General features: G+C 40.0%; 1 protein-coding gene across 1 annotated transcript in view; it reads right to left on the reverse strand.

Annotated features, from left to right (window-relative positions):
* Window positions 1–931: 931 nt before the first annotated feature.
* The window catches only part of adamts16 (ADAM metallopeptidase with thrombospondin type 1 motif, 16), a 125,109-nt gene continuing 101,582 nt past the window's right edge, over window positions 932–24,458 (reverse strand). Inside the window, exons 19-23 of the mRNA XM_079837961.1 lie at window positions 12,978–13,182; window positions 10,105–10,299; window positions 4,789–4,998; window positions 4,534–4,681; window positions 932–2,145 (exon numbers count right to left, since the gene is read on the reverse strand). Coding sequence (XP_079694087.1) covers window positions 2,030–2,145; window positions 4,534–4,681; window positions 4,789–4,998; window positions 10,105–10,299; window positions 12,978–13,182 — 874 coding nt within the window. The 3' untranslated portion in view covers window positions 932–2,029. The remainder of the gene's footprint in view (window positions 2,146–4,533; window positions 4,682–4,788; window positions 4,999–10,104; window positions 10,300–12,977; window positions 13,183–24,458) is intronic.

Consider the following 24,458-nt stretch of genomic DNA (forward strand, 5'->3'; position numbering starts at 1 on the left):
GGCTACAGGACACCTCTGTGGATGTCCTTGAGTGGCCCAGCCAGACTTGAACCCGACTGAACATCTCAGGAGAGATCTGAATATGGCTGTGTATCGACGCTCCCCATCCAACCTGATGGAGCTTGAGAGGTCCTGCAAAGAAGAATGGGAGAAACTGCCACAAAATAGGTGTGCCAAGCTTATAGCATCATACTCATAAAGACTTGAGGCTGTAATTGGTGGCAAAGGTGATTCAACAAAGTATTGAGCAAAGGCTTTGAATACTGGGGATGTGATTTTTTATGTTTTTTAATACATTTGCAAAGATTTCAAACAAACTTCTTTCACGTTGTCATTATGGGGTATTGTTTGTAGAATTTTGTGGAAAATAATGAATTTAATCCATTTTGGAATAAGGCTGTAACATTTCAAAATGTGGAAAAAGTGAAACGCTGCAAATACTTTCCGGATGCACTCGAATTAGAAAGATGTATATTCTTAATACAAATGGCCATGACAACAGCAACAGCACAAATTGTGTGGTTTTACAGGTTCTATAGGTAATGTTAATGGTTTGTGCCGATCACTAACCCTGCTTTTGAGCGATAGCAGCCTCTTGCCTCAGCAGCTCCATATTCTGAACATTCATTTAAACTTTCAAAAGACTAAAACATGGTTTAAGTCTTACCGAATGTCTTGAGACATTAATAACGAAGTGATGTATGTGTTTTCTGCTAAAGTCTTCACAGAGCTGTGCGTTAAAAGTCGGTGAAAAGCTCACAAGTCATTTTAGTTCCTGAATGCGCTCCAGTGGCCTCGTCTGACTCCATCTGGAAACAATAGCGCATATGAAGAACAAGAAAAAGCTCTGACTCAGCGTCAGCGAAGCCGGATCACGAGCAATCTACATATCTGCTTCCTACGGCCAAGAGAGAAAGACAACACAGCCTCTAATGTGATGGCGATATGACACGTGTCACGTTTAATAAGAACTGCCATTTATAACAAATCCTCTGTCCACTCTTCAGAATAACATTCATTGTGGATGAGCGATTACATTCATCTACTGCTGTACAACAAATGCAAATACTGTAAATGATGGAAGTCATTTGTGCGATGCAAAAACCCATATGTGAGATGCCGGAGCCTTTCATGTGCATTTCTCTTCATCAGACCAAAGACAGATTTAGAGTTCTTGGCAGTCGTGTGGTTGCTAAAAACGTCCCACGAAGAGAGCTGACTTTGTTAAATGTGATACTTCTTACAGTTCATTAAACTCATGCCCATTAGTTTCATTTGCATTTTGTTTTCCTTGAAAAGAATAAAACCCAAATATGGAACAGTACTGTGAAAGCATGATAAAACATACAAAAATACCAATTGTGCAACTATACCCAAAGTTAAACAGGAAAATAAAAGCCGTATAACACAATATTACAGCAGAATATCATTCTGGTATATTGCAGTATTGTTAATAAATAAGAAAATTAATATCAATCATACAAAAGCGCTAATTCATTGTCATGTTAATTTAAAACCTCTGTTATGTATCAGCTGCTCAGCTGCCATTAATATCAACATATAGCACCAAAAATGAATGTAGCTCTACTACATGACGCCATATTCTCCCTGCTGCCACCATGAGATGCATTAAGCCCGTTTATGCGTTTCACATGAGATTATGAAGCATGTTCATGAAAAAACATAACATGTATCCATGTCATTTGCCACATGGAATCAGTCTAGTCTATATTTTTTTTGTTCCTGACCATTTGAAGCACTGCGAAACACAATGAAAGGAGTCCTCACACCCTCACTGACACGGTATCACCTCCAGAGGGCTTTGTCGATGATGTCATTTCCTGTAGACACACTTGCAGTCTACCCGGCATCAGAAGGCCGTGTCATTCTCCACTGTAGTCCCAGACAAACAAGCCACTTTGAGTCCTTAATAATGTCTTTGTTCAGTACATGTTCAAAACAGAGCGGGTATCACTCTGCTCCTGCGAGGGCTCAGAAGGTCATGGTCAAACATCTAGAGCAGAAGTTCTCACGGGTTTGTGTGTGAGCAGGACTTGCAGCATTGCTTCCCGTAGAACTTGTGGTTGCAAACGCCGTGCTGCGGCACCAGATAACACCAGTTGAAATGATCTTTACAGATCACATCTGCACAGGGAAACATTGTAACATCAATGTAACAAGATACACGTCTTATTTAACCTAATAATGAATACAATATTTTTAAACAAAACAAAAGTAAACAGAATAGCCATTACAGCATGGTTCATGTACAATTTGACTATTTCATTTTTCTATATGAAAAGGAATAATGGGAAAAGAAAAGATGTTCCGACCAATCTGATGAAAGGGGCCGCCCACATGTGTAAATGAAATATTGAAGCCTTAAATCAAATTGTAAACCATGGAAAAAGGAGAAAATCATGTTTTCCGTTTGTTAGAGGGTTAGTTCACCCAAAAATGTTCAACGATTACTCACCCTTATGTTGTCCCAACCCTGTAAGACTTTCATTCATCGTCTTCAAAACACAAATGAAGATGTTTTAAATGAGAGATTTCTCTCCATTGATAGTCCACACAATTACCACTTTGACGTTTAAAAATAATCATAAAGAGATGATAAAAGTAATCCATATGAATTGAGCGGTTTAGTCAAAGTTTTCTGATCACTTCATATGATGAACCGATTGAATTTAGGCTTTTATTTACATATAAACATTGATAAGTGAACATAAACAGAACCTCAACCATACTTGATTGATGCGTTTAAGAACAAACCTCGAGAATGAAGCTTATTGGATCTTGTGGAAGCTCAAACGTGCTGCATAACATGAGAATGAACCTCATTGGTTCTTGTAGAAGCTCAAGTGTGCTGCGTAACATGAGAATGAACCTCATTGGTTCTTGTAGAAGCTTAAACGTGCTGCGTAACACAAGAGTGAACCTCATTGGTTCTTGTGGAAGCTCAAACGTGCTGCGTAACACAAGAATGAACCTCATTGGTTCTTGTGGAAGCTCAAACGTGCTGTGCAATACAAGAATGAACCTCATTAGTTCTTGTGGAAGCTCAAACGTGCTGTGTAACACCAGAATGAACCTCATTGGTTCTTGTGGAAGCTCAAACGTGCTGCGTAGCATGAGAATAAACCTCATTGGTTCTCTCTGAAGCTCAAACGTGCTGCATAACATGAGAATGAACCTCATTGGTTCTTGTGGAACCTCAAATGTGCTGTGTAACACGAGAATTAACCTCATTGGTTCTTGTGGAAGGTCAAACGTACTGTGTAACACCAGAATGAATATCATTGGTTCTTGTGGAAGCTTAAATGTGCAGCGTAACACAAGAATGATCCTCATTGATTCTTGTGGAAGCTCAAACGTGCTGCGTAACACGAGAATGAACTTGATTGGTTCTCTCTGAAGCTCAAATGTACTGTGTAACACAAGAATGAACCTCATTGGTTCTTGCTGAAGCTCAAACGTGCTGCGTAACACAAGAATTAACCTCATTGCTTCTTGAGGAAGCTCAAACGTACTGTGTAACATGAGAATTAATCTCATTGATTCTTGTGGAAGGTCAAACGTGCTGTGTAATACAAGAATGAACCTCATTGGTTCTCTCTGAAGCTCAAATGTGCCTTGTAACACAAGCATGAACCTCATTGGTTCTCTCTGAAGCTCAAACGTACTGTGTAACACGAGAATGAATCTCATTGGTTCTTGTGGAAGCTCAAATGTGCTTCCATGTACTACAACTGATGTATTGATGAATGTTCTGTTCATCATATAAAGCGATCAAATCTCTTCAGGAAATTTGGACTAAACCGCTCAATTCATATGGATTAGTATTATGATCTCTTTATGAACTTTTTTATGAAGACTGTCAATGGAGGGACAGAAATCTCTCAGATATAATTAAAAATATCTTCATCTGTGTTTCGAAGACGAAAAGTGACTAAAGTCTTATGGAGCGACATGAGGGTGAGTAAATGGTGGCAGAACTTTAATATTTGGGTGAACTAACCCTTTAAACAAAGTGGGGGAAAAAAACAAGTTGTCTTTTTCTTTCTCGTTATTTCTTTCCAAATAGGAGATGAAATGGTCAAACTGTACACAAACCGCACATAAAAGGGTTTGGGCACTATTATATTCCTTAATTAATATAATTAATTTGTAATAAGACAGCAAAAGAGTCATTTTATTTATATACTATTATACTATTTTATAGGTTTTATTTGTATATTTTTTTATTTAAGTTTAGTAGTTTTATGAACGTTTGTCATTTTTATTATTTATTTTTAGCATTAATTTATTATCATTTTAGTACTTTATATACTATACACACACAAAATCAGCAAATTAAACATTTTTAATCATATTAACTACAAAAAAATCATGATGTTTATAATTATTATAATTTACTGACATGCAAAATAATTAAAACAATTTTTTTCCTCAAAATATTTTTTATCATATAACTCTGTTCAATGAGGCGCATTAGTACATGGTGTAATAATATCATAGCTCACGACAGACCTTTCTTCTCTGGCTGGGGGCAGAATGCAGTGTTACAGGCCTGGGACATCACTGGCTTCATCTGCAGGACACACCCAGAGGAGGGACGCCCATGAACCAGACACTGCACGGAGCGCACCTGAACCCCTCCACCACACGTCACCGTACACTGCAGACAAACACAAAACACGGCATGCCAAGATCAAAATCAAGCATCCCACACTTCCTGATGAGCTCATGATGGGTGGTGTTAGTGTAGGATGAGGGAAGGCCCACCTGAGACCATGGTGAGGAGTACCAGTCTGGTCTGCTGTGAGGAGAGAGGACGGGACAGTCTGGCAGGATACAGGTTCTCTGGAGCTCCGAGGAGGGTTTGGGCACATGCTGACACTTTTTGGGTGACAGTTCTCTATACTTTCCCGCCACATCCTTCTCTGTGCACTTCACGACACGCAGCTGAAGCCCCTTTCCACATGACACTGAACACTGCAGAGAGAAAGAGAGAATATCACAGCCATCATTCAACCCAAACACACACCTGTGCATTACTGAGCCTAAAGCAGCAAACTGTCCTTTTCATTGTGAAAAACAAGTGTGCTTAATTGTACTTAATGTCCACTTGTAGTGTACTTCAAACCTTAATATATATATATATATATATAAACTGTACTTGTAGATAGTATAATATTTACCTTTACATACATATACACTTTTAAAAAGTATTTAACTTAAAGTACTTTTGAATTCATTTTAAATAATGTTTTAATAATTACGCTGTATTTTATGATGCCTTAGTTACAGTGTAATTACACATTTATGTACGGAGTAATATCAATTAACAACATGTAGACTGTAAAATCTCAATTTAATATATTTTGTTTCTTTTTTTCACAGGCTTTTTGAGTTTTACTTCAAAATATGTTTTTGTCATTTCATGTACATTGGACAAATCAATTGGTGAAACAGTGAATTACAACCCCAAATCAGAAAAAGTTGGGACAGTATGGAAAACGCAAAAAAAAGAAAAAAAAAAGAAGTGATTTCTAAATTTACTTTGACTTGTATTTCATTGCAGACAATATGAACACAAAATATTTCATGTTTTGTCTGGTCAACTTCATGTCATTTGTAAATATGCATCCTTACCTGTCATTCAGACCTGCAACACATTTAAAAAAAAGTTGGGACAGGAGCAATTTAGGGCTAGTAATGAGGTAAAATGGTTAAATAATGATGTGATTTGAAACAGGTGATGTCAACAGGTGATTGTAATTATGATTTGGTACAAAAGCAGCATCCAAGAAAGGTCTAATCCTTTAGAAGCAAAGATGGGCCGAGGATCGCCAGTTTGCCAACAAATACGTGAGAAAATTATTGAAATGTTCCTCAAAGAAAGATAGAAAGAGATTTGGATATTTCACATTCAACAGTGCATAACATAATTAAAAGATTCAAGGAATCTGGAGGAATTTCAGTGCGTAAAGGACAAGGGCGCAAGCCTAAGCTGAACAACCGTGATCTCCGATCCCTCAGGCGGCACTGCATCAAGAATCGTCATTCATCTATAAGCGATATCACCACATGGGCTCAGGAGTACTTCTGCAAACCTTTGTCAAGTACCACAATACGTAGTTACATCTACAACTGCCAGTTAAAACTGTACTGTGTCAAAAGGAAGCCGTATGTTAACAGTGTCCAGAAGCGCTGTCGACTTCTCTGGGCTCGGAGGCATCTGGGATGGACCATCACACAGGGGAAACGTGTACTGTGGTCAGATGAATCAGTATTTGAGGTATTTTTTGGGAGGAATGGACGCCGTGTGCTCCAGACCAAAGAAGAAAAGGATCATCCAGACTGTTACCAGCAACAAGTCCAAAAGCCAGGGTCTGTCATGGTATGGGGTTGTGTCAGTGCCCTTGGCAAAGGTAACTTGCACTTCTGTGAAGGCACCATTAATGCTGAAAAGTACATAGAGATTTTGGAGCATAATATGCTGCCTTCAAGAAGACATCTTTTCCAGGGACGTCCATGCATATTTCAACAAGACAATGCAAAACCACATTCTGCACACATTACAAAGTCCTGGCTGCGGAGGAAGAGGGTACGGGTACTTGACTGGCCTGCCTGCAGACCCGACCTGTCTCCAATAGAGAATGTGTGGCGCATTTTGAAGCGCAAACCCGTACTGTTGCCCACCTTAAGACTTGTTTGCAGGAAGAATGGGACAAAATTACACCTGAAACACTTCATCACTTGGTGCCTTCAGTCCCTAAACGTCTTTTAAGTGTTGTGAAAAGGAATTGCAACATTACAAAGTGGTAAATGTTTTACTGTCCCAACTTTTTTTGAAATGTGTTGCCGGTCTGAATGACAGGAAAGGAAGCATATTTACAAATGACATGAAGTTGACCAGACAAAACATGAAATATTTTGTGTTCATATTGTCTGCAATGAAATACAAGTCAAAGTAAATTTAGAAATCTTTTTCTGATTTGGGGTTGTAAATTGATTTTACAGTGTACTGATTATAGGGTTAGGTTTTGGTTTAAGGTTAGTAACATTAGTGTATAATGTAATGTTTAACAAATACCCCTTTTCCACCAAGGCAGTTTGAGTGCTGGTTTGGAGCCAGAGCCTAGTTTCAAATCGGTTCTTTGTCTTTCGACACCCAAAGCACCAGCTTTGAACCAGGAAAAGTGGTTCTTAAAGGCCCACTGAAGTGCCTTAGAACGCGCAGCATTATTCAACGTGTTGACGTAATTTCCCCTAAAACGGCTGTTAGACAGCTGTTAGCAGCTCCTCCCCTTTTTTGAAACAGCCAATAGCGTTTCGTTATTACCACAGTTTGACTAGCCTTTCTATTTTTTTAAAGCCAGTTTCCTCTGAATCTAACCGTTTATCATCATAATCTCTTCAATATCTCTTTGAAATACAGCATTCTGTGCAGCATTTAAATGGGTCCGATATGTTTTGTTATATGCGCCGACTCTTGCATTTGATCCGCACTGCGCTCTTGTGTCTGTAGTCAACGCCTGTGCTCTAGACTGTGTGTGCATTGCTGTGGTGTGCGTGAAACTATCGTGAACCCAGTCTGAATCGTTTCCTATCGCATATACACTCACCTAAAGGATTATTAGGAACACCATACTAATACTATGTTTGACCCCCTTTCGCCTTCAGAACTGCCTTAATTCTATGTGGCATTGATTCAACAAGGTGCTGAAAGCATTCTTTAGAAATGTTGGCCCATATTGATAGGATAGCATCTTGCAGTTGATGGAGATTTGTGGGATGCACATCCAGGGCACGAAGTTCCCGTTCCACCACATCCCAAAGATGCTCTATTGGGTTGAGATCTGGTGACTGTGGGGCCATTTTAGTACAGTGAACTCACTGTCATGTTCAAGAAACCAATTTGAAATGATTCGAGCTTTGTGACATGGTGCATTATCCTGCTGGAAGTAGCCATCAGAGGATGGGTACATGGTGGTCATAAAGGGATGGACATGGTCAGAAACAATGCTCAGGTAGGCCGTGGCATTTAAATGGCTCTAAGGGGCCTAAAGTGTGCCAAGAAAACATCCCCCACACCATTACACCACCACCACCAGCCTGCACAGTGGTAACAAGGCATGATGGATCCATGTTCTCATTCTTTTTACGCCAAATTCTGACTCTACCATCTGAATGTCTCAACAGAAATCGAGACTCATCAGACCAGGCAACATTTTTCCAGTCTTCAACTGTCCAATTTTGCTGAGCTCATGCAAATGTAGCCTCTTTTTCCTATTTGTAGTGGAGATGAGTGGTACCCGGTGGGGTCTTCTGCTGTTGTAGCCCATCCGCCTCAAGGTTGTGCGTGTTGTGGCTTCACAAATGCTTTGCTGCATACCTCGGTTGTAACGAGTGGTTATTTCAATCAAAGTTGCTCTTCTATCAGCTTGAATCAGTCGGCTCATTCTCCTCTGACCTCTAGCATCAACAAGGCATTTTCGCCCACAGGACTGCCGCATACTGGATGTTTTTCACTTTTCACACCATTCTTTGTAAACCCTAGAAATGGTTGTGCATGAAAATCCCAGTAACTGAGCAGATTGTGAAATACTCAGACCGGCCCGTCTGGCACCAACAACCATGCCACGCTCAAAATTGCTTAAATCACCTTTCTTTCCCATTCTGACATTCAGTTTGGAGTTCAGGAGATTGTCTTGACCAGGACCCCAACCCTAAATGCATTGAAGCAACTGCCATGTGATTGGTTGATTAGATAATTGCATTAATGAGAAATTGAACAGGTGTTCCTAATAATCCTTTAGGTGATTGTAAAGTGTGCTATGTGCCGTTCACCATGTAGAAAATAGTAAATGCGTGAACAACTGACTGTTTTCAGACGCAGTTCAGGGTCTATTTATAATGCAGGGGGCGGGACTTCAGATGCTAGAGCGCATTTGATTGGACAGAAGATTTGATGAGAAGGTGAAGTCTGCGATGATGTCATCAAAATCTATGATTCGTTTTAATGGAAGTGAGAGACTAAGTTTTGAATGCTTATATCTTCTAAATGCTAATTTTGTCATTGTTTTGGAACAAACCAGCTTATTCATAACCTTAAGGCTAAGATAATCATACTAAAAGCTAAAAAAACTTTATTTTGATTTCAGTGGGCCTTTAAGTAGCACCAAAACATTGCTGATCTAGAAGTAAGAACCGCTTGTGTCAGGGGCTGGGGGCGGGGTTACTGACCAACAAGACGAACACAAACTTGTGACCGCCATTTTGGAAATAGCAGCTAATCGAGCTAATAGCTGCTCGTTTGTAATCTCTGTCTATACAATTTACGGCGAGCTGCACGAATGCGTTCGCTGTGTTTTGATGCCGATGTAGGATCATAAAGCCATGTGCATAGTAACACAACGTTCGTCATTGTTGATGCGAGGCTTGTTCGAGATGCATCAGCGCTGGGCAGACCGATCGCCGTATGACATCAAAGTCCAACGAGAGCATACGACTCCTTATGCTTTTGAATCGCTCATGCGGTAATTTGATATCATCCGCTGATCGGTCTGCGCAGCGCCGATGCATCTCCATCAAGTCTGGTGTGTTTGTGTTTCCCGCTGCCTCACTAGCGTTGCTGAGAAAGATGAGATGTATACAGTGATGTAAGACTGGCTCTGTGGAGGCTCTCTAGCATGTGGAAAGACAAACCGGTTCTCAGAAGGCTCGTCAGTCGAACCAACTCCGAACCGGCACTAGCACTGGCTCTAAACTAGCACCAGGTTCATGCTGGTGGAAAAGGGTACAAATTTAAACAATACACGCATTTGATTGCAATTAACATTCATTTAAGTGTCCGAAAACATAGAAAAAACAGCATGCATGTTTTGAATAACCTGAGGATGAGTAAATAATGAAAATTACCTCTCTGAGTGAACATTCCTATAAATGTCTGCCTCATAATGCTGAAAGGTCATGCATCACCCATGGGGTATGAACTCACAACCATTTGGTAATTACTTTAAATATAGGCTTTATCACTACTCCACAACCCCACTCTATCATAATACAGTTCAAGTATCCTGCAGAGGGTTTTACCGGTTGCCAGGTGGAGACGAACCACTGGGCCTTGCGTTGTTTGTGACAGCGTTTGATCATGCAGGTCTCTTGGCTGCTGGGTTTGGGTAGAGCGGCACAGGAAGCGTCCGGCAGCACGCGGATGTAAGAACTGGAGTCACTGCTCACACACGCCACCGCTCTCTTCATCACTCCCTTCCCACATTTACGAGAACACTGGGAAAAAAAGCCACTTATAATGTAAGACAATGTTCCTCTGTGAAGTTTTAACCCTGTAGAATTAAAGGGGCATTGTCATGTTTACGTTCTGTTGGCCAGTGGATGCACAGTAAAAGTATTCAGTTATGGATACAACCATCAAAATGCACTATTCACAGCGAGCCTATGTTGACCCTTATGTCTATGTGTGTGTGTGTGTGTTTGTGCTTTTTCTTGAAGCTCAAATAGAGTATCCAAAATCATGGGTTCAATCCCTAGCAAAATTCACATGCATGAACATGAAAAATGTGCGCCTTCAATGCAGCTTACATTTAAAAAAAATTTATAAAAGCATCTGCAAAATGCATCAATGTAAATACCCTCAGAGTGTCAGGGGTTATAGTAAAATACAAAGATGATGCGTTACACAGAATGAACAATAATATGGATTCATAGTAAAATCTAGGATGGAGAGAGCTTTTCTAGGAGGATAAGTAGCAGACAGAGAAAGACACCAATGAGACGACGGCGACCAGGGAGGAGATGATGGTGGGAGGAGCCAAGACAGAGACAGGAGGAACCAGAGCAGAGACGGGAGGAGCAGAAGGATGACGCAGAGCCATGACAGGATGAAGGTCCATGCAGGAGCCGATGGAGGGAGGAGCCATGGTGGAGCCTTGGTGTAGAGGGCGGGTGGAACCAGGGAGACGATTGACTGAGGTGGAGACTGTGGAGTTGGAGACCCAGGTGGAGCCGAAGTCTCAGGATGACTCAGGGCTACGGTGGAGTTGCAGGCGGGCATGACCGAGCAGGAGCTGAGGGCTTGGCAGACCAGGGCGGAAATAGTTGGAGTGTTGACAATGGTGGAACCGGAGGGAAGGAGGAGGTAGAGCAAGAGATGACAGTCCACGGTGGAGCTGAGGGAAGGCTGAACCAAGGTGCAGCCAATGGTCCGAGGTGGAGTCCGGGGCCAGGAGGCTAGAGGTGGAGCTGAGGGATCCACAGGCCAAAGTGAGGCTGATGGCTGGGAAGTCCCAGGCTGATCCGCACAGCCAAGTGGAACTACTGGAGGAGCCAAAGGGCTGAAGGGAGACAGCAGAGATGGGGCTGAGGAATATTGGAGAAGGGAGAGGGAGGCCGGATGGGGCATCCGCCACAAAGGAGACCCAGAACTGGACGATGAAGCCAAGGTGTTGGACGACAAATACGACTTGCAGTTGGGCCCAACCAGGGATGACTCTGAGCTGGGCTTATCCAGTAATGATTTGGAGCTGGGCTTATCTAGCGATGACTTAGACAACTTGGAACTGGATGGGACCAGTGGTGACTGAAGACCAGCAATCACCTTTGTTGAGACCCAGCCTTGAAAGTGTGGACAGGGCTCCAATTCATTCCCTCAAACTCCACTAAAATGCCCTGCGTGATGGATGCTGTTGCCTGCTCGCACACCTGTAAAGACTCTGCATTGGGCTCAGGCTCTGGGACGAAAAAAGCCTCTGGCAATCACTGGGGCTCGATCTTCGTAGGTTGGCTCGGCTCCAATTCAGTGGTGGGCTCTGGCTCTCACTCCTATGCTGGCATGGGGAAGCGATCCCCCTGTTCCAGCAGAAGGAGGTGGACAGCGGTGTGTCAATATTTGCGGATAAATCTTGTCTTTTTGTGAACGATAACACAAGACTTTAATAAATACACTGGAAGACGATGATCAACAGAACAGGGAACAAGTGATAACTCATTGGAAACCATGAACCACAACTAATAAATGACTAGAACTGCTTTTAACCATGAAATTTGGGGGTCAAATGAACCCGCTAACATCACAATTGCAATAGAAATTCCACACACACATTCCACAAAAATCTCAGAGCATTAAAACTTTGCAGGCATGTTCATGACTCTAAGGCCGCGTGTCCACCAAAGCGTATGTATCCAGCTGAAAACGCTAGGCGCTCTGCTGAAAATGTCTCTCTGTGGGCGCTTGAGAGCGTTTTGGCAGCGCAGCGTTTTTTTCAGTTGAGACTCTTTGCTTGTTATGATACTGAATATCCACAGACGTGTTACTAGTATCTCATTTCACAGTTTGTTTCTGTATTGATTCTATATAAAAATGCTGATACAATGTAAAGTATTTGCTCTGGCTCTTGTTTTAAATTATTTTGTTCCCTTATTATACTGCTTGTTTTCATCCGTTGTTGAAGTTGTGCAAGTAGAATGTGGCGGTTGGTCTATGTTGTATTTGTCCCCTCCTCCACTCTGATTGGATGGCTGGGTGAAAAGTGACCATGATGAGCGCTGCGTTTTACTAAAATTTGAACATTCTTCAACTCTTGGCAACCAGTAAAAAATGGCGACCTAAAAACGCGCCGTTCCCATTGAAAACAATTGAATACGCCAGCCAGCCACAAAAAAACGCTTTGGTGGACACATGGCCTTAATGAGAAAAAAATCCTAGGTTAACCAGTATTTCTGACAACTCGAAAGTGTGACCCAGAAAATAATAGAAGGCTTTACTGGCTGTTATTTGAAGAAAATTCTTTATAATTTTAAACAATATTTTTTGTGTGCGTTGTCATTTTCATGCTTAGAGTATCAAGCCACATTTTGCTACGTAGAGCATTTGTCACTCTAAATAGGAAGCTGATATATGTAGACATATGATGCATTGTTGATTGTCACAGAGTTGAATGATTGATCACCTGAGACCAGGGTCTAGTGCTCCAGACCGGTGGGCAGGTGTGTGTGTTGCAGGTCTGTCTGCGAGACGGCACCGGTTGTGCACACTGGTCATCAGTCACTGTGTCCACTTGATCCGGGCCTGTTTTCTGAAGACAGCGCACCAGTCTGATCTGCTCTCCAGATCCACAGCTGCGGCTGCACATGCCCCAGTCCTCCACACTCCAGCTGTGGTACACAACAGCACACACAAGATATTTTTATAAGTTCTTTACATCCGAAAAGAGTTATTTGTTGATACAAAGAATCACTAATATTTATCACATGTGCGGAGTTCAACCCGAGCTTTCCCAGAGCATTCCTTTTCCACTGAGACAAAGGCAATGAAGTACTAGTGCACTGCACACTACATACTGCTCAGTTATACTGTCAATTCTATATGGCTTACAATTTTTTTTGAAACATGCCAAATCATACACATTATGATAAGCATTTTAAACAGTATGCAGTATATTATTTTATGGGTAATTTTTGCTATGCAAACAGTTTTATGTCTTGGATTCTCAGTTCCAGCACCTCTCCTCATCCCTGCTAACACGTTACAGAGAACGACCGACCAAAATGAATCCAATCTCCGTCAGGGAGACAGGCCTATTGAGGAGTAGGGGAGAGCGGTTACAACCTAACGCGGGGTTAGTGGTAACACACATGGTTTAATGCTGCCTTCACGTGCTATCAGAAATCTCCTACGTGGTGATTACGAGCTTGTTGCATTCAAGTGCTTTGTTGTTGGAATGAACAGGAATAATGGAGGACATCAGGTTTATTCTCGCCTATTTATTGGGAAAATCGTATTATTACCGAAGTTATATGTAGATGCACATGCACTGACAACCAAACATTTACGATGCTTTCCGCTTTCTGCCGATTCTGTAATTTCGGTCAAATCCAAGCTATTTCCGCTGTGTATAAAACAACAATACCCTTCAAATGATTACTCGTATGTGCACTACATTAATGACACGACAAGATGATCTAGCTGTTTTGGGGGGGGGGGGGGGGGACTAATAAATCATATCTGTCACAGCAGTAGTTCTCCCTGCCACCATGTTTAAAGTTTATGACACAGCCATCTTGAGAATTTGGGTATCAAAATTATTTCTGAACTTTTGTTTAAAATAAGACAAATCTGACATTATTTTAATATAATGTGTTATTTAACATATTTAGTTCTTTAATGCTGATCTAACCAGCAGAAGACACGAGTCAGGGTTTAAATCCCAGTTGTGCAGGCGGGGCATGTTGTCACACTGCGTTACAATGAGCCCCTATTAGAAATATGCTATTATACTCTATACTTTTATGAATTCTATTGAGAAACCATTAGAAAAATGTGAATAAAGACTGTGAGTCAATGTTCAGAAATGATTCATTATTATTATTATGTTTTTAACTATGCTGTATAGCTGTGTTTTGAGGTGTTTTTTTGTCAAACTCAAAAATGTGTTTATTTTTTATGATTAAATGCCAGTATTTTTATTCAAAAAAGTTAATAATTGTATTTTATTCACAAAATATTTTAGTTTGTCATGGATTTTTTTTTTTATTATATCAGATAACATTTTAAGCTGTCATTTGGTCATGTTACAATGTACCCCACCTATGGGGCATGTTGTCACATTTCATTTCCATTCTTTCGGGGTAAATCAAGAAAAAAAGTATACACTGAATGAAACATAACCACATAATTGTACTAGACGTGTGAAATTAATTAGGGGAAAAATAAATACTCTGAACCCCAAGTGGATTTACACAAACAGAGAAAGTCAAAAAGCGTTAGGTTGTGCCCCGCTCTCCCCTACATCATGGACTTTATTGAGCTGGCACATTTGACTTTTTTTGATGAGGAGAGGTGAGAATCCAAGTAACAGTAACAGTTTATAAAAAATAAACTATAATCTAAAACAGAGACAGGAACATAATCCATAAGGGGGAACCAGAGACATAATCCAGACAAGGGAAAAACAGGAACTCAACAGTTTACACAGAGACTTGCACAAACAACGACCGACAGCTAACAGCTGAAGCACAGAGGTTTAAATACACAGGGGCAAACAAGCTTAACAAGTTAACAAGACACACCTGGGGAGACTAATCAACATGAAAAACTACAAAGAACTACAAAACATGGCACAAGACAGGAAATAACAAAAGTCCTCACACACGAGAGGGGGAACACAGGCTGGGATCATGACAATTATAGTATTTCTTAATATTTTCAATAGTTTTTGTTTTTATACGTTCATTTTTTATTTTAATTTTGTTTTAAGTTTTTGTAATTGTGTTATGTGCTTGTCATTTTTAGCTTTTTTCTTAACTGTATTTTTCTTAAGTTTTAGAAATGTTTGCACTGAAAAGGCACAATACTTTTGATTTACATTTTATTTTGTAGAAACCATGGAAACACCAAATATGCTTTAATATATTATGTGTTTTATTATACAGGTGAGCAACTGTTTGGATACATTCATCAACAGAAATCGAATCATTGTTATATAGCTCAATAGTTTTATTGTTTAAATCTTGTTTTTATGATTTACCGCATACCATGTTTTACCATGCCTAATATCGCTCTAGCTTACCGCAGTGTGAACAAGTGTCTCATATAGCTGCGGAGCGAACGCACAGAGTAGCATTATAACATAACTTTCAACACACTCAAATAATGTATCTAATATGATAAAACAGCGGCCGTCTGCAGCATAATAAAAGCTCTGCGAAATCAAGGCGTCATCAAGCCATGCCTTTGTTTTGAATTAGCGGCGAAAAAATGACATATTGTGGCTTTAAGTAGAACTAAAATCTGTTTCTGTGTGGTGGTGTTAGTCCTAAAGATTCATATATGATAAAACAGCACTGTGTACGTGTTGCCCCTCCTGTTCGAACTGCCCTGCTCCAAGCGGGACTTGAACCCGGGTCCGCAGGCATGAGAGTCGGACTCTCTAACAAGAAGGCTAAAGGATGCAACCTCTAGCAACAGTTGCTAGAGTGTCTCTTGAAATCAGATGAGAGGTTTACTCACACAGCAACTACTAGCTGGCTTCCGTTACACTCACCCCCCAAAACCTCACTCACATACGGGTCACGGCACCAATGTAACCCCTCCTGGCTTCCGTTACAAACGCATGAGCGAAAAAAGTGGAAGTGGTCGTCCGCGGCATAATAAAAGCTCTGCGAAATCCAGCTGCCATCAAGCTACGCCTTCATTTTGAATAAGCAACCTCTAACACTGAAAAATTACATATTGTGGCTTTATGCTTATTTAATTGAATTGAAAAGGCAATATTCAGTCACTTTTTCAAATATTAAAGGGTTAGTTCACCCAAAAATGAAAATTCTGTCATTAATTACTCACCCTCATGCCGTTCGACACCCGTAAGACCTCCGTTCATATTCGGAACACAAATGAAGATATTTTAGTTGAAAGCTGACGGCTGAGAAAGGCTTCAGATAGGCCTCCATTGGCATTCAGTACATTTACACTCCCAAGACCCAAAAAAGCCACTTAAAACGTTGTTACAAAGTCCATCTCACCACAGTGACTCTACAATAATTTTACGATGCGACGACAATAGTTTTTGTGCGCAAAAAAAATAAAAATAACACCTTTATCCAACTTGTTCTCGACTTCCGTGTGTGCCTCCACGACGCATGCGCGAGAATATGACGCAGTTCCGGCGTTCGGACACATGACCCAGAAGCGATTTGTTTACAAGCAGAGGAAGACGCGCGTGTCTAAGCTGTTGAATTCTACATTGATCGTGCTTTAGGTCTCAGCGTAGTTCTCAAAATCGGACTAAAGTGTGCATTTCATGGATTCCCGAACGCTGGCGCTACGTCATTTTCTCGCGCATGCGTCGTGGAGGCACACACGGAAGACAAGAACAAGTTGGATAAAGGTGTTATTTTGATTTTTTTTGCGCACAAAAACTATTGTCGCATCGTAAAATTATTGTAGAGCCACTGTGGTGAGATGGACTTTGTAACGACGTTTTAAGTGCCTTTTATGGGTCTTGGGAGTGTAAATGTACTGAATGCCAATGGAGGCCTATCTGAAGCCTTTCTCAGCCATCAGCTTTCAACTAAAATATCTTCATTTGTGTTCCGAATATGAACGGAGGTCTTACGGGTGTCGAACGACATGAGGGTGAGTAATTAATGACAGAATTTTCATTTTCGGGTGAACTAACCCTTTAATTATAGTTCAGGTTTAATTTACAAATAACAGAACTGGTCAAGAAGGAGATGTTAAAAACTGGTTCATTCGTCACATTGGAAATGAAAGGTTGAGTGCATTGCATTGTGGGATACAGTATTCTGTACGTAGAGAAATAGAGATAGTTGAATATTGTGGTAGTATGCTATTCTAAACGTATACCTATTAAATGTGGCAACAGTGTCCTTTCCCACAAGCCTCAGCTCTGGCTAGGCGAGTTGTATCACTGAGACATCTTGATTATCAAGAACGGATGGTTTGTTGACTTTCAGCAAAACCAACCAGTCAAAACATCAGCTCATAAGGGTCATCAGTTGTCCCTGAAGTCCCCAAACAACCTCAAATCCCCCGTCCTAAAGGTTATTTCTCATAGCAGAGCACATCATCTGACTGGAATGCTGCAACAGCTCTGATGAATGTAATGGCTGCAGTGACCCGATCTGCTTTCATCTTAAAAGAGCACTGGAGATGTTCAATCCTCAGTTTGTGCTCTTTAAAATACACATGATATTTATATGGTGGAATCAGACATTTGGCAATGCCTTGGCCGGACGGTTGTAGTAATTAGAGAAACGTTATAATATATCATAGGGAATATGTGGTCTTGTGCCTCTGTTGCCATAAACCTGCTTGTGTAAATGTATTAATTATGAGCTGGATTAAACATTCACACAGCTATGATTTCACCGGGGTTCAGCTTTCACCAATTGCGATTTGAGCTGAAATGCATACGGTACAGTTGGCACTCTTTGGGGGAAGTCGCCTGGCAAATGAGACTTTAGTTATTTGTCCCATAAATATGACTGAACAGGGACATTCTATTATATTATTGCATTATATATCTATCAGTTTTAATATGTAAATGCAAATTTTAAACAATGTTATTTCAAAACAACACAGAAGAACAGACTTTAACCTCGAGCTGCAGTGATGTCAGGCTCTAAATGTGAACTTCCACCTATTTCCATGATGTAATGGCTTCTCCATGACACTTCTGGCACTGAGGACATAAGATCAAATAATGTAACACCCTAAAATACTCGATAAGTGTGTCTGCGCATGCCGTCTACTTTAAGGCGATGACATGCAACTGATTACTTATGCAATAGCAGTGTAAACATCTGAAGTCAGACAAACATTTATAATCACAATATTCTCAAAAGTTTGGTTGATAACGATTATGTGACCATAACGATTTTTGGACACTTAAAGGGATCGTTCACATAAAAATGAAAATTATGTCGTCCTTTACTCACCCCCAAGTTGTTCCAAACCTGTATGCGTTTCTTTCTTCTGCTGAACAGAAAAGAAGATATTTTGAAGAATGTCGGTAACCAGACGGTTGATGGTCCTCATTGACTTCCATAGTATGGAGAAAATAAATACTATGGAAGTCAATGGGGTCCATCAACCGTCTGGTTACCGACATTCTTCAAAATATCTTCTTTTCTGTTCAGCAGAAGAAAGAAATTCATAGATGTTTCATGATGTTTTTTGGATGAACTATCCCTTTAAATCAGGTAATGCCAATCATTAGATACAAATTTTCAAAACCAACCTTACAGAAAGAAGTGTGCTTCAAGTTCATTACATTTTTAGTAAAGTTCAAGTATATGTTCCAAGTATACTTTATACTAAATCAATGTTCTAGTAGTATACTTGTATGTGTACTATCTAAATACGCATTGGGCTAAATTTGCTATATTGTTTTGAGACCCAATTTATATTAGGTGGCCTTAACGACTATGTACTAACATTTAAATTAATTATTTGATACAATGCACTTATTGTGTACATACATGTTTTAACATTGTACTTCCATTTAAAAAAATGCATGTAATACCATTTATAATTAATTTCTGAAGTTACATTTATAATTACACTGTTGACACTTCCCTTACACCATACCCACCACACCGGTCCCTAACTTTACCCGTATTCCACCTCAATTTCAGCAATACAATATGAACACAATATGTAGATTGTACTTATATTTTGATGCAAGTACATAGAAGTTAAGGCCACCTAATATAAAGTGGGACCATGTTTTGTTTATGAAAGTATACTACAGTACAAAATTAAGTGTAACAGTAGAAAATATAGTACTAAATGAGTTTACATACAACCCCAAATCAGAAAAAGTTGGGACAGTATGGAAAACGCAAAAAAAAAAATTATTGATATGTTTAAAAACAATGTTCCTCAAAGAAAGATAGGAAGAGATTTGGATATTTCACATTCAACAGTGCATAACATAATTAAAAGATTCAAGGAATCTGGAGGAATTTCAGTGTGTAAAGGACAAGGGCGCAAGCCTAAGCTGAACAACCGTGATCTCGAATCCCTCAGGCAGCACTGCATCAAGAATCGTCATTCATCTATAAGCGATATCACCACATGGGCTCAGGACTACTTTGGCAAACCTTTGTCAAGTACCACAATACGTAGTTACATCCACAAATGCCAGTTAAAACTGTACTGTGTCAAAAGGAAGCCCTATGTTAACAGTGTACAGAAGCGCCGTCGACTTCTCTGGGCTCGGAGGCATCTGGGATGGACCATCGCACAGCCGATTAACAAACAGCGTATGATTATTATTCTGGCATCTTTACAGGTCAGGGGTCATATTAGATCAGAATATTCAAAAGATCGGAGGCAACACACCTGAAATGGGTTTATTGAGGATGACGTATTGATTAAACAATTATTAAATTGCAATATTCGAAAGATCGGAGCCGTCAGGCCGAAGATGGGTATATTGAGGATGACATATCGATTAAACAATTATTAAGTAGGAATATTCGGACAATCTGAGTCATCACGCCGGAGACGGGTTTATTTTTGGCTTGTAGTCAGTTTGTAGTTTTCTCTGTTTATTAGCTTCACCAGGTGTATCTTTTTTTTTAAGTCCATCCCTGAATCCCAATGTCCATACTATTCATCCTAAATAGTATGTGAGATTAGAATAAGTTTGTCCCGAAGCATACTATATATGTTGAAAATCAAAAGTCCCCGGATGGCCTACTATCTCCAGTAGATTTTCGAAGTGTGGATCCGTGCAAACTCTAATGGTTAAAGTTGCCCACAACCCATTGCGCTGTAGAGGAGGATCCGGTTCAGAACTACAAACACGAGTAAAAAGTGTTTAAGGGGTCATGAATTGAGAAATCTACTTTTCATTCAGCCTTTGATATATAAAAGTTCATTGTTATATATGAATATCCTGTAAGTTTAGGAGCTGAAAACGTCCTTGTTAGTAAAAAAAAAAGCTTTTATTGACACCAGGCCCAGCAAACGCTCAATCTCAGAATATGCCAACCCTTGACATCATCGTGTGGTGAAACGGCGCCTCAACAGTACGCCTGGTTCTGTAGCCCCGCCCACCACCTCATGAAGCTAAACGGATCACGCTACCGAGCAAAAAAAAAGGATAAATATGCCTGTGCCTGGTTGTGGAAGAACACAGTCGCTGCATACACTTCCGTCGGATACTAATATTGGGAATGTGTGGTTGAACTTTATTTTTAATGCAGTTCCAGCTCACATGCGTAAGACATTGCGCATTTGTTCCTTCATTTCACCACGGATTCGTTTGTAAACAAGAGACTGGATTTGCAGACAGAATGAGATTACATGAATGAATGAAGCAACACACTAATGTGAGTAAATTATTATAATTTTTTTAATGTGATTCTCTTGCATTGTTACATATCATTTGATATCTATGGATTATGTGTACATGTCTAACTGAACATAACTTACCACGCTGTCACAGGGCTCACAAAGCCCAACATCCCGGGGCTATGTGTTTTCTAAATGGGCTACCAATACGTATCATCTTAAATAATAGAATAACTTTCCTTTCTTGGTGTGCGTTGTTCACTCTCTTGACTTGATATTTGAAGGAAAAATACAATCGCAGAAGTTTTGATCATGCTGTCGGCAACGTACTGGGCTTGTGTGTGTGTGTGATGCACGGTTTGCGGTTATATCCACCGATCGGGCAGGCCAAGTAATATACAAATAACATTCCAATTTATTGCAGGTGGATGAGAGATAAATCATTGTGTTTGTTTGATAAAGACATTTTGTGACCCCTAGCTGTGGGGGCGATTCCCACATGCTTTCAAAACAATTCCTCACGTGTACTCAAGGGGGAGACGGAGCTCATTATAATATGCAGAGCTTATCCAATCATAGCAGTGGGCGTTTACTTCCAAGTCTTCCGTGCGGCACGCCCATAAAAACCGAGTGTTCTATGAGAGAGGCTCAAAACAGGGTAGAAAATAGCCTATTACTTATTCATTATGATGTTTTTGAATGTAAAAACCAGACGGACTTCATAATTTGATCTCAGACAACAGTTTATATATATATATATATATATATATATATATATATATATATATATATATATATATATATATATATATATATATATATATATATATATATATATATATATATATATATATATATGTTTGTTTTTTTAGTTTTTTTTTAGTTCATGACCCCTTTAAAAAACTACAAAACATGGCGGATATACATGACCGACGGTGAGAGGTTTAGATAAAGATTTGAGTGATAATCAAAGTTTAACATGATAAAAAATATGTATTTAATGTTATCCGTGTTATATTTCATCTGCAATGACAATGTGGATTTTTATAAAGATTTGTTTAGCCATTAACTTTTAAATGAATCGCTATGCATTAATATGAGGAGAGCCTCCAGAACGCAGATCAACGTGCTATTGCATTTCTCTCCAATACATTGGGGAATTAAATGAAATGTGGAGGATTTTAACTGTTTTAAGATGATTGTCAAGGCCCGTTTACAGTGACAGGATGCGTGTCAGGATGCGACAGGGCAACCGTTAAAGTTGCATCTGTATTACATGATAGAATGTCCTAAAGCTTGTCCACTCTTTTGCTACACACTCAAAAGTATGTACTTTTTCTTCACAAAAAGATTACATACTTTTAGGGCGTAGTACAAGTAGGTGAATTGGGACACAGCACGTGTTTCACTTGTTCAGGGTCTAGTTTTTCCCATTTAGGTTTTAGTTTTGTGGTGTGTTCTGTTCCTGCTTTATGGTTTTCCCTATTTGGATAATTCTACCTGTTCTCTGTGTTTTGTTCTTTACACCACAAATAAAATGCCTAGAAGAAATCTACATCTCTGGCAAAATCGACAACCTCAGTTCTAGCCTCAGGTTGTGTTTAATGTGTATATGTGTGTCCTTCATGTCAACAGTGCGATTGTGTGATAAGTCTGGAAGGTTTTTAACCTTGGCCTCTCGTAAACCCAAAGAGTTCAAGCTAAACAAACAGGCCATCAGATAAATGTGAGGCAATAAATGGTGTTTACAGAGGCCAGTTAATGAGGTAGAAAAACACTGACACACAGAGAAGACCCCCAGTAAAACATAATTTTAACGGTACTGCTCACTCTTGCCTGAAACACCTGCTAGAGAAATGACATCATGATGCCATCATCGGGATACTGGAATATACACAAGCAAATGTTTGGCACCGCTGTGTTCTTGGACAGCCACAAGTGTCTCCCAACCCCGGAAAAAAACCCTTGTTTTTAACTACACACACACACACACACACACACACACACACACACACACACACACACACACACACACACACACACACACACACACACACACACACACACACACACACACACACACACACACACACACACACACACACACACACACACACACACACACACACACACACACACACACACAAACACACACACACACACACACACACACACACACACACACACACACACAAACACACACACACACACACACACACACACACACACACACACACACACACACACACACACACACACACACACACACACACACACACACACACACACACACACACACACACACACACACACACACATAGCGTTATGCACTCATGCACAAAGTACATGTTGCATTTTCAGTGTTGCCACAAGAGGCCTCTTGTAAAAAAAGAATTGCGGTGAAATGTATAATTGAATGTGCACTTGTTGTGTACTTCTTACAAGTATATTTAAAAAAAAAAGCTGTACTTGCAGATAATATTAATAAAATAAAAGGTCACCTTAAAGAGATTTCATAACTTTTCATAAGATTTTCACAAGATTTCAATTTCATAACTTTTATGATGCAATTAAGCGCACATTTAAAAAAGTGCACTTTTGTAATGTCAAAATTAAAAGTTTTACTTGACTAACATACTAAAGCACATGTAAAGTACTTATAATTTTAACTGTACAGTGTGTTATTTGATATTACATTTAATATATATATATACATATATACATACACTCACCTAAAGGATTATTAGGAACACCATACTAATACTGTGTTTGACCCCCTTTCGCCTTCAGAACTGCCTTAATTCTACGTGGCATTGATTCAACAAGGTGCTGAAAGCATTCTTTAGAAATGTTGGCCCATATTGATAGGAAATCATCTTGCAGTTGATGGAGATTTCTGGGATGCACATCCAGGGCACGAAGCTCCCGTTCCACCACATCCCAAAGATGCTCTATTGGGTTGAGATCTGGTGACTATGGGGGCCATTTTAGTACAGTGAACTCACTGTCATGTTCAAGAAAACAATTTAAAATGATTCGAGCTTTGTGACATGGTGCATTATCCTGCTGGAAGTAGCCATCAGAGGATGGGTATATGGTGGTCATAAAGGGATGGACATGGTCAGAAACAATGCTCAGGTAGGCCGTGGCATTTAAACGATGCCCAATTGGCACTAAGGGGCCTAAAGTGTGCCAAGAAAACATCCCCCACACCATTACACCACCACCACCAGCCTGCACAGTGGTAACAAAGCATGATGGATCCATGTTCTCATTCTGTTTACGCCAAATTCTGACTCTACCATCTGAATGTCTCAACAGAAATCGAGACTCATCAGACAAGGCAACAATTTTCCAGTCTTCAACTGTCCAATTTTGGTGAGCTTGTGCAAATTGTAGCCTCTTTTTCCTATTTGTAGTGGAGATGAGTGGTACCCGGTGGGGTCTTCTGCTGTTGTAGCCCATCCGCCTCAAGGTTGTGTGTGTTGTGGCTTCACAAATGTTTTGCCCTTCACGGATGTTTTTCCCTTTTCACACCATTCTTTGTAAACCCTAGAAATGGTTGTGCGTGAAAATCCCAGTAACTGAGCAGATTGTGAAATACTCA

Source organism: Gobio gobio (genome assembly GCF_949357685.1).
Source record: "Gobio gobio genome assembly, chromosome: 15".
NCBI classification, from domain to species: domain Eukaryota; kingdom Metazoa; phylum Chordata; class Actinopteri; order Cypriniformes; family Gobionidae; genus Gobio; species Gobio gobio.